Below are 14,267 nucleotides of genomic sequence, written 5' to 3'. Positions count from 1 at the left end.
GGTACATTGTGCGAAGAGTCAGGGGGAGGCTGTGCTCATGGCATTCCGGAGGAACCAGGCCCCCCAGGGGTGAGGGACCCCACTGCACACCCCCACCAACAGCTGCCAGGGAACAAACATCTGGGGTGAGAACCCCTACCGTGGTTAAAACCCATCTTGGAGAGTCAGACTTGCCATTATCGGGGGAGTGGGGCCAGGCCTGGACTGCTCCCTGGCAGACCTGCTGTGAGATCTGGGGAAGCCACAGCCCTTCGCAGGCCTCAGTTTCTCCATCCGAGAAATGGGCCTTATGGCTCCACCTCACACCTCTCTGCAGGGCTCTGCACCGGGAGAGTCACACGAGTCTGTTGCTAAGAGGAGGGAAAGGTAAGGAGAAGGGGAAGAGGAGCATTAGAGGATCTGGGGCTGCTGATACCTGAGCACTTTCCACACACAGAGCCTGTCTCAACCTCCCAGCCACACTCTAAGGATGGGGGCGGTCACAGGGGTTAAGGGACCCCTGGCGGCTGCACAGCCAGTAAGTGGAGGAGCTCAGTGTCTGCCCCTGGCCTGAGGATTCCACATCCATGCCCTCCACCCCGCCCATGCCTCATGCCTGTGGCAGGGATGGGTCAAAAATGGGCAGGTGAAAATTTTCACAAGGTGTCTAGTTGGCAAAAAGATCATTGCTCCAATGCCCGAAGCCTGCTTTCTCCCCAGGGGGGTGCGTGGGGACATCAGAGAGCACACCGTGTGCCCAGCATGGATTGCAGCATGGCCCTTCAGCTCCGTGCTGAGCAGATTATCAGCCAGACTGACCACCCCGGCCCTGGGGCCTCCCTCCCCATAAAGGGTGGCATTACCAGGAGGCCATCAGGATCCTGGGCCCTGCAGGTCAGGTCCACAAGGGCTGCCTCTTTATCCCCCTCCCCGTCATCTCTCCTGGATTGACCAGGACACCCCACCTGCACCTCCCCCTGCCCGCACCTGCTGCCTGCACCACCTTTCCCACTCTATCTCCAGTAGCTGGGCCACCGGGATGCCTGGGCGCCCTCCTCTGGGCTCCCACAGCCCCCTCTGCTGCCTCTACCATGCCCCTCATCACTCCATATTCTGATGATCTGTTGCTAGTTGCCACCCTCACCAGACCCAGAGACTCCTCCGGTCAAGGTCAAGGACCATGGCTCTTCGTCCTCTGAAGTCCCAGGGCCCGGCCTGAGGCCTAGAGCCATAGTCATCATCAATGCATGTTTGTTGAATGAATAAGTGAACACACCAATGAACCAACACCAGGTTTTTAAGCTGAGTTTCTAGAGACAAGCCTCACCCTGTCAGCTGGGGTTGCCAGCACTGATGGTGAGTTCCTGTTTGCTAAACCAGGCCAAGCAGGAAGTGGGTGATGGTCACAGACATCCAGGAGCTGCCAGAATCAATGCTATTTGAAAGCATTGGCCACGTAGGGGCAGAAGCTCAAAGTCAAGAGCATAGTAGCACAGGATGGGGGAGTAAAGCTGGACAGATCCAGAGTCTTTAACCTTTGTGTTGGAAGATGGGGGCATCCCAGTCTGATGGGAGAGGCATAATTAGCTGGTTCATTCATTCATTCAGTCAGTCATTTGTTTATGCATGTATGCATTCATTCATTCAGCAGACAGAAATAAGGTGCCCCTCAGAGCCAGGCCTAGGAATAGAGAGGGGAACTATGCCTGCCCTCTGCCCCCAAAAGCTCTCAGTGGAGGGAGGCTCCATGGGCCAGGACTTGACCAGAGAAACTGCTAACCGTCTTGCCCACAAAGGCAAGCAAGCCACGTAAATGGAGGATCTCAAGGCTGCAGGGGCCTCAAGGGAGCAACTCCAGCAAAGGCCTGTCCAAGGCCAGCCTGGCATCTCCCCTGCTCACCCTCGCGTCTGCCAGGTCCTTCCTCCGAGCCCCGCCCGCCTGCCATGGCGCCAGCACTGACGGTCTCTCCCCCGCAGGTGATGAGCATTCTGAGCAACCCCAGCGCAGTGCCACCGCAGCCCCAGGCCGACTTCTCCATCTCTCCGCTGCACGGCGGCCTGGACTCTGCCACCTCCATCTCGGCCAGCTGCAGCCAGCGGGCTGACTCCATCAAGCCGGGAGACAGCCTGCCCACCTCCCAGTCCTACTGCCCGCCCACCTACAGCACCCCCGGCTACAGCATGGACCCCGTGGCTGGCTACCAGTACGGCCAGTATGGCCAGAGTGAGTGCCTGGCGCCCTGGGCGTCCCCCTCCCTCTCCCTGCCCCGCCCACCTCCAAGGACCTCCCACTTACGTGTAGAGAACAGCAAGGTGGTGCTGGGGTGCTGGTGCCCATTTCATAGGTGAGGAAATGGAGCTCCAAGAAGGCGGAACGGCTGTCCTAAGATGATGCTGAGACACTACTACTGTCTTAGAGCCGCGCTGCCCCATAGGAACTAATACGAACCACCAGTGTCATTAAAATTCCCTAGTAGCCACGTTTTACAAGTGGAATGATTTTTACTAACATTTTTTATGTAACCCAGTATATCCAAGAGGTGATCATCTCGATGTGTAATCCGTACAAAATTAGTAATAAGGTTTTTTTTACACTCTTTTTTTCGTACACTGTCTTTGAAATCCAGCCTATTTTCATTCAGATGCTGTTTTCATTGGAAATACTTGATCTGCATTTAAGTTGCATCAAATTTACGACTGAGGAAGTAGATTTACACACCCAAGTTGTTCCAAATATACTGAAAAGTTTCCCAACCACTAAATTAAAGCGAATTTCAGTTTTTAAATTTAAGTTGGATAAAATGAAATCAAAAGGTAACATTCAGTTCCCCGGTTGCCCCAGGCACATTTCAAGTGCTCCGGAGAGCCGCGTGTGCTGGTGTCAGACAACGCCCGCGCCTGCGTGAGAGATCCTGCCCCTTTCTCCCCGCCCCACCTCCGCTATAGGGCAAGGCAGTATCTCCCCTGCGCCCATCCTCAGCCTTGGTTTCCCCAAACCGTGAGCTGGTCTCAGGCGCCCATCCCAGCTGCCACACCCTTGGCACCTGGCCTGGGGTTAGAGACGGCAGACCCTCAGACCAAAGGCTGCAAAAGGCGGGCTGGGCCACAGCCTCCAGCTGGACGGGGATGGACGGACAGACGGACGGACGGGGCAGCAACAGGGTCAGTCAAGACAGCCCGGGGAGCCAAGGTCACAGGCTGCCCCTCCTGCCCCGCCCCCGGCAAAGGTGTCACCTGCTGGTGTCAAACCAATCAGAAGGGCATGTGACAAGAGGGTGTGACCTTCCAGCCCCAGGGCTTTTCTGTGCTTCTCTGCCCTCAGTGTAGCCCTGACCCAGCCCCACTGACCTCTGCTTCCTAAGCCCACACCCACCCACCCATCCTCACGCAGCCTTGGCCTCCACGGCTAAATGAGGGCCAGCTGTGCCGGCCTCTGCCTCCCAGCCGTGTTCGCAGCCCCTTCCCTGTATATGTGCGTGTTCACATACGTGTATCTGGGCGAGTGCGAATACATGCGTCATGGATACCTTACAGTTTGTGTGTGTGTGTGGGGGGGTGTGTGTGTGTGTGGGGGTGGGTGTTTCGGCATGCATGTGTAAGTGCACACATCTTGCGTATAGGTGAGTATGTTTATATGTATATATGTGAATGTGTGAGTGGCACATGTGGGTATATGTGTATATGACACACGCGTGTGAGTATAAATGAGCATATCGTGTGCACGTGGTTGCATGTGGGTTTGCATGTTAACACTCCTGCACACGTTTGGTCATGTGAGTATATGTGGCTACAACCCATATGCACGTGTGTTGAAGTGTGTACATGTGGCTCAGTGTCTATGTAGGTGCCTGTGTTTGACCTACGTCGCTATGTGGAATGTATAACAAATATGTGTGCATGTGTGTAGGGGTGTGTGTAAGTGTACGAATATGTGTTGCAGTATGTACATGTGTGTTCAGCATGTACATACGCTGGAGTGTGTAAGTGTGTGTATTGGGGAGTGTGTGTGTGTGCAGAGTACATACGGCTGTGGGTCTGCTTGAGTGTGTGCATAGGTGTGGCTGTGTGTACTGGTGTCCAGTTGTGCATCTGGGTGTGAACACATGATGCTGTCTGTGTGTATAACTGTGTGTGAATGTGTGTGCATGGGGTCATAGAACACACGTGTGCGTGTATATCTGAGAGCAGGGTGCCTACATGTGCACAGGAGTGTTTCCAGAGGGGCCAGGGTGACCCCCTGCCCCAGCCCGTGTTCCCGGGCACGGAACGGGACACACATGCTCTTGATAAAGAGTTTAGAGCAGCTCCAGTGGCGGCGGCGGCAGCCCTGGCCTGGGGCAGGCGTTAGTCACACCCGGAGCCCTGTGCCCCACTCCAGGGGCGCCTGCCCAACTCGGAAATAAAATTAACCCCAAAGTCAGCACGGGGGCCGTGAAGGAGGGGGGATCAAAAGGAAAAGGGCCCAGGAGGCGAGAAAGGAGTTTTGTTTCCCTTTGCTGGGGAAAAGCTGGCCAGTGATTTCCTCCCCTGTCCCCACTCACCCTCCCACTCACCCCCCCATCCTCCCTCCTCCCTCCTCCCTCTGGCTCCCCCTCCTCCCACTCACTCCCCCCCTAGCTCCACCCTTGCTCCCCTGGCTCCTCCAGGGTCTCTCAGAGCACCTCCTGGGTCACCTTCTCCTGCCCTCCCAACTCAGACCCCATACCCCTCCACCCACCCCACAGAGGCTCCAGGGGCAGGCTGGAAGGGGCCTGAGGGAGAGTCTGCCCCTCCACCACCACGGCGTGGGCAAGTCACCTGCCTCTCTGAGCCTCAGTTTCGCCATCTGTGAAATGGGGGCCCAGGGATTAGACTCCATCGTCTTGATGTTTTCCCCTGGTACCATCCCCCTCACCTTTGACATCCTGGGACAGCCCAGGGACACACGGTTTTCCCACTGACCACTGCCCCATGTTCATGGGTGGCCAAACCCACCTATGACTGGGCTCCCACAGCTCATGTGCGAGAGCCTCATGTTCCAAGCCGTGCTGTGTATGCCCAGGGCCACCTGTCATCTTCTCACATCCGTCCCATGCATGAGGTTAGCCCACTGGGCACTGGGCGAAATGCATGTTCCTCATTTCGTGTAATCCTCAAAAATCCCAGGTTATTTGCTCTCAGGTTACAGATGCAAAAGCTATGGCTCAGAGAGACGAGGAACTTTCCCCAAGGTCACACAGAAAGTGAGTGATGGACTCCAGGTCACCTAGCTTCAAACCTAGTTCTCTTTGGGCCAAACCACAAACCTGTATAAGATCCTGAGTAACGATGCACACCTTGACCCACCTGGGTGTGGGTTCATGTGCACAGCTTCACATGCACCTGTGCATGGACAGAGGTTTATTTCTCTGTGGGTATTCACTAATGTGTGTCTATACATAGCTTCAAGGGAGAACTATTCAAGATGTATGTGTATAAAGAAAGGAGAAATAATGGTTTCTTGAGCATCTACTATGGGTCTGGCATTCCATCCTGACGGCCACCCTGTGCAGGGTGCAGGATTATTCCCATTGGGCAGATGAGGAAATGGGATCCCAGAGAGATTGGCTGCCTGAGATCACCCGGTGGTACGTATCGACGTGCACACGGCCACACCTTTAGCCATGGAAAGCATCACTTTCAGGTGTGCCTGGAGTCACGTGGGCCAAACTCTTAAGCAGCAGAGTCCACCTCCTCTTCCCGGGCCTCTCATCTTCCCAGGGACACCTTCACACCTTCCCTTCCTGCTCCCTGCCATCGTCCATCCATCCGTCTCTCCCCGTCCCTAAAGGGGGTGGGGGCAGGGGGGCAGGGACGGGGCACATGGCAGATTAATACGGCCCTGGTGTTCCCAGAGGCCAGGGCCGTACTAATGATGGGGCTGATAGAACGCAGAAGTGTGAAAAGAATTTTAATAGATCTGACAAGTCTAATAAGAATTTGTGTCTAGAAGGGTCCTCCTCTGGGGCCGCGGGCTGACGAGACGCTGACGGCTGAGATCTGTTTACTGGTTGGCATCGCTGCCACCTCTCCTGCCAACTCCCGATTAATCTAATTTGAGACATTTAGAGCCCAGGCTCAGGCGCGAGGCAAAAGAGGGGAGACGCAGAGAGACAGGAGGACAGGAAGGGCCATTGACAGACGCCATAATGAGAAATGTCACAGCCCTGCCCCTCGCTGGACCCCGGCCTGACCCCAGGGAGAGGCAGACTCTGCGGGATGACGGGTGCCCTTGAAGTAGGCTGGGTCGTAGGTAAATTTTGGCTTGGTGTTTCCTCGCTCATCTTGACAACAAGCACCTACTGTGCGCAGGGCTGTGGCTGGTGACAGGGAGAGGCTAAAGAGGAAGAGACAGAGTGCCCAGAGGCACAAGCAGGACAAATTCAGGCTCCTCCAGCTCACTGCCGTGCGCATGCCTCTGGGCCAGCCATCTTTCTGGGCCTTGGTTTCCATGTTTGTAAAATGGGAACAACCGTAGCTAAAGCATGGGACTGTTGAAAGAATCAGATGAGATTTTGTCCGCCTAGTACCTAGTGGTTGCCATCCATCATTGTTATTCAAAGCCAGGCCTTTCTGCCCCACCTGCAGGAAGAGTTGTGCCCTTAGACGAGTCACTTCCATTTCCTGAAGTAGAAAATGGGGCCATTGCAGGCTTTGGGGTATAGAGTGTTCCGTACACTCTGAAGTGCTGTACACGAACAAGGGTGATGCTATAGGAGGCTGCTGGGTGGGGTTGGTCGGGGCTGAGTAGCAGCTGGCATCAGACTGCCTGCATTTGAATTATGATTCCATAATTTAGGAGCCCTGGGATCTTTCAAGTTATGCAGTCTCTCAGGGCAGGGCCTCAGTTTTGTCATATGCAAAATGGGGATGATAATAATAATACCAACCTCACAGAGTTGCTGCGAGAATTTTAAATGAGATGATGCACATGAAGTGCTTAAAACAGGACTGGCAGAGAGCCAGCTCTGGGGAACCGTTAGCTTCCCCTCTTCCCCTTCCTATTATCACCCTGACAGTGAGGCCTTCTCGTGGGCAGGACCTGGAGCCCAGATGAAACTGGCTCCAAGTAGCTGAGATGGTGTGGCCACAGCTGCCGGGTCCCCCTGAGGCCAGAGATGGGAGATTTTCCCACCCTCACCCAGAGCAAGGGCTACATCCAAGGCAGGCCACCACCACTCTGTCCTACCTGCTGGGAGCCTGGAGGCTGAATGACCTCAGAGGCGGCACCCAAGGGGCCCAATTCAGTCCCTAGAGCCTGGGAAGCTGAGGGGCACAGGGTCCACACACTCCAGAAAGACCCCAGGGCTCTTGCACATCCTTTAGGAATCTAGGAGGCCATGCCCTGAGCACTCTGTGCCTGGCATCTTAAAGCCCATTATCTCATTTGATTCTCGTAACAGCCCTTGAGGAGTCTGGAATTTGTTCTCCCCATTTTACAGTCAACGAAACAAGGCTGGAGAGGCAAAGTGATTTGCCCAAAGCCACGTGAGCAGGAGGTAACTGGGCCTCTGAATTGCCCCATTCACTGTTCCTTTCCTTCTTGCCACCATCAAAGGGCATGTCCGCTTACTAAGCCCCAATCCCGGGAGCCCACATCTATCCAACTCACTATGTGCCAGGCACAGTGCTGGCTAACCACTTTATATACATTTTCTCATTTAATCCCAATTACCCTTCAGCCTAGGTGCTATTATTATCTCCCAAGGAAACTGAGGCTTGGACAGGTGAGTTGGTATGCCCCAAATCAGTTTGCCCTACTTTGCATCTAGGTCATTTGAGCCCCTACGCAATACAGCCTCCTGGAGCTCAAATTCTTTTTTAGAATTTTTTTTTTTTTTTTTTTTTTGGCCATGCCGGGTGGCATGCGGGGTCTTAGTTCCCCAGCCAGGGATTGCTGAGCCCCCTGCAGTGGAAGCGTGGAGTCTTAACCACTGGACTGCCAGGGAATTCCCACTGGAGCTCAATTATTGATACAGCCCATCTCACCTCCCCAGTTGCACTCCAGCCATGCCCATCACCTCCTGGCTCTACCCACCCATCCTAGGCAGGAGCCCCCAACTTTGAGGAGACATGTAGAGTGTTACAGGGCCCCTCGGTGGGCAAGTGACAGAGAGGGTGTTGGGCCAGGCCTCGTGATTCCTACCATGGTCCCCTCTCCATCTTCCTCTCGCCTCTGGATCCGAGGGGTCCAGGGGGTTGGATTGATCACAGCCACAGATTCTGGTTTGGGAGGTGGCATCTCTGTGCCTTTCAACAGGCCTTGGTCACATGCCAGTCGTCGTTTGGTCAGGGATGATTTCTGCTGCAGCCCCAGACAGGCACAATTAGGACAGTGAGGACAGAACACACGTAGACATACCTGCACACACATACGCACTCACCCGGACACATGGACCTGGCTTAGGTAGAGCTCACCTGTGCAGTTACCTGTACATGCACAGGTGTTCCCACTGTTTTTCTACACATGTAGGTGCACACCACTCACCCACATCGGTGCACACGTACATGTACTAGTGTTGTTCGTGCCCATTACTACATCCCGGAGATTCTTGTTTCCACGGTTCACCACACGCAAGTACACACCCTCAAACTCTCATTCTTCTCCTCTGGGCGACCAGAAATGACAAGGCTGAACGTCGCAACTCCCTGCATTACAGGCTCCTAGCTCCTCCTTCTGCGTGGACCCCTCAGCTCCCCGGAAAAATCTCCTTTGATTTTTGAGTACGAGGTCTTGCTTTGCCTCATCCATGAGCTGGGCTTAGGGTCCAAAAAAGGCAGAAGGACCTTGTCCTCATTACTACCTGGATGCCATGGGACTCACTGGATGTCCCCCAGAGCAGGGATAGGTGGAAAGAGGAACTAATTCTTCACTAAACAATGTGATACCCTCTGTACTTCCCTACAGAATCCATGAAAGAGCTGGGTAAATACTGTGTTAAGCAAATATGTGCTGAATGATTGGAGAGGAAGTGAGAGAAAGAGCTTCATGAAGAAATGGATGGATGGATGGGTGGATGGGTGGATGTGTGGATGAACAGATGGAGAGGCAAGGAGTGGAGGGACAAACTGATGAATGGATAAATGGATGGACAGTGCATAGATGGATAAATATATGATTGGATGGAGGGATGGATGGATGGAAGAAGAGATGGATAGATGGACAGAAGGATGGATGGATAAATTAATGAAGGAATAAATGGATGGATAGATGGATATATGGATGGATGGATGGATGGATGGATGGGTGAACGGATGTGGGGCAGATTGAATAATAGGCAAAAAGAACCTCAATTTCTAGGAGTTTATCTTTTTTTTTTCCAGCTGCTGTTGATTACCTGGCCAAAAACGTGAGCCTCTCCACACAGCGTCGCATGAAGCTTGGGGAGCATTCGGCTGTGCTGGGACTCCTGCCTGTGGAAACTGGCCAGGCCTACTAGGGCCCCTGGGGCGACTTGCCCCAGCCCAAGTCCCAGCCTAACCCTTACTGATCCCTGAGCCTCCCAGCCTCAGTCCCTTCATTGCCCTGGGGTCCCAGGAGGCCAGGAAAGGAGCCCATTCCCTTCTCATGGCCAGCGCTCTGGAGACGAACAGCCCATCCACCATTTGCCTGTGATTAGGGACCTGGAGCGGCCCCCTTGGAGTCTGCCCCCTCACTGTCCCCCCAGGAGGGTCTCTGGTCAGCCTGCAGTCTTCCCCCAGCCAAATCCTGTCGTGGCCTCTGTGCCATTTCAGACACAGAGATCACAGCTCACCCTGAATAGAGTACCTTGAGCGCCCAAAGGAGGATGGTGTCTGGGATGACGTCCTGGAGCCCTTTGGACCCAACTCCAGTTGGTCCCCTGGCCAGAGGAGGAGGTGGAGCTCACAGGGCCGCTCTGGGAGTGCTGGGAGCCGGCCCTCCCGGGTGGGTGTCCGGCTCAGGGCCAGAACCGCGGCCATTCCTCCTCTGAACACTGGGACTTTAGCAGAAGGGGGGACCCTGGCCCTGAGGCATTCCCAGGGAATCACCTAGGAATTCTGAGGACTTCAGGAGCCTCTCCACACACCTCTGCTGGGTGGAGGGGGGAATCCAGCCCAGGCAGGGGGACTGGGACCACCAGGAACAGGCTTAGCCGGGGGCGGGGCCATGTGGGTGGGGCTTGTCGGCAGTGGGCCAGCCCAGGGTACCAAGACCCAAGCCAGGCATCCGGAAGCAGCTTTGGGCTCTTAGACTGAAGCCCCAGTTCCAACTTTGCCCACCCCACTTAGGGCCTGGGGAGCCCACAGAACCTCCAGTTTTCTCATTCACTGAATCAGATGGCAGGGGGAGGGGATCAAGTCTTGAGGACACATAAGTGAAGAGGCAGGCTCAGAAGGGGTTTCTGTAACTGGGGTCCCTCTGCTTGTGGGCAGCAAACCTTTGTTGCCAGAGGCTTCAGCTCTATGCCTCCAAGTCCACAGCCCATGGAGCTTCGATTTCTCACAGAGCCTCCCTCAGAGACCCAGGCCTATCCCCTGCATGCCCTACCCTCTAGGAATGGGGCCTCCATTGGTCTGGGAATCCCTTTAAGCTGCTGGGGGTGCAGAGAGCTTCCCTTGGGGCTCTGGAGGAGGATTCTTGGATCATCAGGGACTGGCTGCCCCACAGACAAGACCACAGGTTCTCCTTGGCTTTTGCGGGGGAGGCATGTCCCTGTCCCACCCAGAGGTGCATCTTTCAGTGTTGACACAACCTCAGCCAAGATGCCTCTGTCTTCTGATCCAGCACAGCTGGGTGAAGAGATGTGGCCAATCTTTGAGCCACCACCCCTGGGCAGAGGGGGACACCAAAAGTTCCGGAGAAGAGGGCAAAGTTGCCTTCCTTGGCCACTCCGGTTGCTCTCCCAAGCTCCCCTCTCTTTACAAGTTGAGACCTTTGGGGAATGGTTCCAGCCCCTGACTGTGGCCTCCCTTGAACTTTTCACCACCTTCACCTGTTGAGCAAAATTATATTCATCTTCTCCATCGCCATCATTATAATCTACACTTAGATCACCTGTATCAAGTGTTGCTGGGTCAAAGGCACTTGAGATGGGAGACACAGCACTGAATCCATGAAGACCGGACCAAATTGCTTGGCCCTACCTGGGCACCTGAGGCCACCTCTTTGCTCAACCCATGCCTCTTGCTCAGCCAACAAGACACTCCCAGAGGGAAGGGCTGCTGCTTTGAGAATCAACCTGAGTTCCTCCCTACTGGGGAGCTGGGTTGGCAAGATACTAGGACACTTTCCTGCATGGACATCACCTCTGTGACAAATGCTCACCTGCTTCTCATCTTCAGACTCAGTAATACCAAGCCTGTCCTGGACCGTGACCAAGGTGGCTTGTATCTCTGGTTCTGAGGAACCTATTATTGGGGACGAACAGACTCTGGTAGCCGCGGACACCCAGACGTGTGTGACCCATCAAGTTGAGCCAAGGTTTCAGGGGAGCCTCCACGGCAGGAGACTTCGGGTTCTTCCCGCTCTGGACAAAAAGGAAGGGCGTGTTGTGTGTTGGTGACCCGGTCCAGGCTTTTGTAGCTGTCACAGCCAGGAAGCAGTTCTTCCTTAAGATCAACCACAATCTTCATCCACATTCCTTAAGTGGTCAATCTTTCCCCCTGGAGGCCTGTCTCAGAAATCCTTTGAGCCGCCTTAGGTTACCCAGGAGCAGGGATCTCAGGCAGGTGACATCAAAACCACCCAGCCCTACCCCCAGGAAGTGACATTCCAATGCTAGGACCAATGACAGGTATCTGCCCCCCATGGCGAAATGGGAATAAACCAAATGATTTCTCATTACGTCCACTGTCTCTGGAGTTCTCCCAAGCCACCATCTTGGTAGAAAATGGGTCTTACTCCCCCAGGGGCTCCACGCTCCTCGGAAATAGACCCTGACCCTGACAGGTTTTCCTAAAACCCAGTGTATTAATGTGTCTAGCCAGCTCAGTCTATAAAATTCAGTCTTGTGTTGGCAGCTTGCAACTTCACCAGAAAGATGATATTGGGTGAGAGTTACAAGGCCTCAAACGCTTGAGGGTTGATCACAGGCTGAGGAAGAAGGCCTGAATCCCAGTGGCTAGGCCAGCCCGGAACAATCCCCATCCATCCCTGTAAATAGATTCCATAGCAAAATAAAAGATATTTCCCCCAACTTATCACAAGTAGCTGTTGGTCCTACCTATGGGGGCCCCCTCTTCTGAACTCATTGTACATTAGTTGGAAATGTGGTGATGTGCTGTTCGTTTATAGGAAGTTGACTTTATATATATATATATATATATATATATATATATACACACACACACACACACACACTAAAAATGGAACGAAACCCCCCACAGTGCGTGTCATGCTAGTGCCAGGGACCATCTGTAGGGATATATCTGCATATCGTGTGTTTCAAATTATACATTCCGGGCTCTCTTGGGTTCTTTCATTTTTATTGCTTTGTTTTTCATTTGGTATTTCTCTCTTGCTATTGGAAAAAAAAAAAAAGAAGTGATATGTAAGAACCAAGCTATGCTTTTATACTCTTACGTTTTCCTTGATTTACATTTGCCGTTCTTTTGCCAGAGGAACATGAAGGAGAAGAGAGCTAGAGGAATGAGAGAAGAATCGAGAGAGGTTTGCCCAGAAGAAAAACGAGAAGGTCAGATTTCCAATCTGACAATGGCTTGAGAACACCGTGGGTCCCAGACATCGATCACTCCACCGAAATTCTACGCTGTTTGCGATGGAACGGGTGAAGAATTCTGAGATTCGGATCCGGGGACTTGGGAAACTCCGTGATGGCCCCAAAAAGACACGCTCTGGGGCCTCTCTCAGGCTGATATTCTCCTCAGGCTCCCGAATTTGCCCTTCACTATTGGATGCTTTCTGAGGTTGACAGATCTTCTCCCCTCCTGCAGAGGCACCGAACCAAGGCCAAATGGGGGTCCTTCAGCTGCCGTCTTGAAATGCTCAAAGACATCTGTATATCGAATGCTTTCTCTGCCAGCTCTAACGAGGCCAATCCCCTACCTGGGAACTATCTGCATAGCACTCTAGATCATTCCTTCTTCCTAGTAACTGGTTGCTTCCGTGTTTGACTCACAGCCATTTTCCTCCATGTGGGAGTGAGTGTGGGTGCATGAGAGTGTGAGTGGTGTGTCCGCGTGGGCGTGTGTGGGCGCGAAGGTGTGTGTTTAAATATAATCGCACCATAATTTATTCAGCTATATGAAGTAGTAGACTAGAAAGAGAAACTGGCATTCGCTTTAACTACCTGCTTGTAAGCGCTTCCTCTGTAACTCAGGCGTAACTGTTACATATACATTAAAGAGAAATTAAAAGCATCTCCGAGATTCCGTGTACTCAATTGATCGTCATGGTGCGGCTGCCCTTAAAAGGGGCTGGGGTCCGTCAAGAGCTTTGACCTAGTTTATTGGGTGTGGAGGAGTTAGAACTGCATTTCTCTTGCACCCCACCTGGCCCCCCAGTGCTAAGCAGATGCTGGACATGTAGCGAAAGCCTCAGCAGGATTTCATTAATGGATGCCATTCTCAAGTATCTCTCTGGGAAAACCTCAGTTCTCTTCACCAGGAAAAATTTTCCTGCCACTAAACTTAGAACCCTCTGTGGTCATGTCCCAGTATATAAAATTTGGAAGGTGGGAGAGAGCTCAGAAGCTTACCTGTTGCCGTAGAAACAGGGCCTGATGTGGAGATTCTGGGCAGGTGAATTATTGAGGGAAAGCCCTCAAGAGGAATCCGTAAGGGAGTAAAGGAAGCAAGATAGGGCTGGGGAAGGAGCTGGCAAAGAGGAGGTCTTACTTGGTGTCTAGCCCCACCTGATACTGCAGGGAGCGCTGGAGTGTGAATCGTAGCATGGAGTTAGTCTCACCTTAAGACCAGGGGACTCTCGTTGCACAAGTCAGTCATTCATTGGCTGCTGGCTGTCTCTGGGGATGTGGATGGTGGGTAAAGGGCTCATGTGGCTAAGCACCTCTGCTTAAAGTGGCTCCTATGGGCTGAGGGCAGTTCTCCAGAGAAAGGTGTGGAAGTGAGCCCTTAGCAACAACATTCATATCAGTTAGGGGACAGGTGCGCTGGCCCAGTGAAAGGGCCTCTGGGCAGGGCCAGCACCATCTACTCCACATGTGTTCCCCTGGCTCTACACCAGGGCACCTGTGTCATTCCAGTGGGTAATCTGAACGGGGCAGCAGTGAGGTGGAAGAGTTTTGGGGAGAAAGTGTAGATGAAACATTGGTAAGGCGGATGGGAAG

General features: G+C 53.4%; 1 protein-coding gene across 2 annotated transcripts in view; it reads left to right on the top strand.

Moving 5' to 3' along the window:
- The window catches only part of PAX7 (paired box 7), a 103,646-nt gene extending 90,308 nt beyond the window's left edge, over nt 1–13,338 (top strand). Inside the window, exons 8-9 of one of the 2 annotated variants that reach the window (XM_049706353.1) lie at nt 1,957–2,203; nt 9,322–13,338. In XM_049706353.1, the coding sequence (XP_049562310.1) occupies nt 1,957–2,203; nt 9,322–9,437 (363 nt within the window). In that variant the 3' untranslated portion in view covers nt 9,438–13,338. Of the gene's footprint in view, nt 1–1,956; nt 2,726–9,321 lie in introns of those variants that run through there. The other variant, XM_049706355.1, reaches the window with a different exon arrangement.
- Nucleotides 13,339–14,267: the final 929 nt, after the last annotated feature.

This window comes from Orcinus orca, chromosome 1, assembly GCF_937001465.1.
Source record: "Orcinus orca chromosome 1, mOrcOrc1.1, whole genome shotgun sequence".
NCBI classification, from domain to species: Eukaryota; Metazoa; Chordata; class Mammalia; order Artiodactyla; family Delphinidae; genus Orcinus; species Orcinus orca.
Note: the sequence above shows the minus strand (reverse complement) of the source record. Positions and strands in the feature narration are given on the sequence as shown.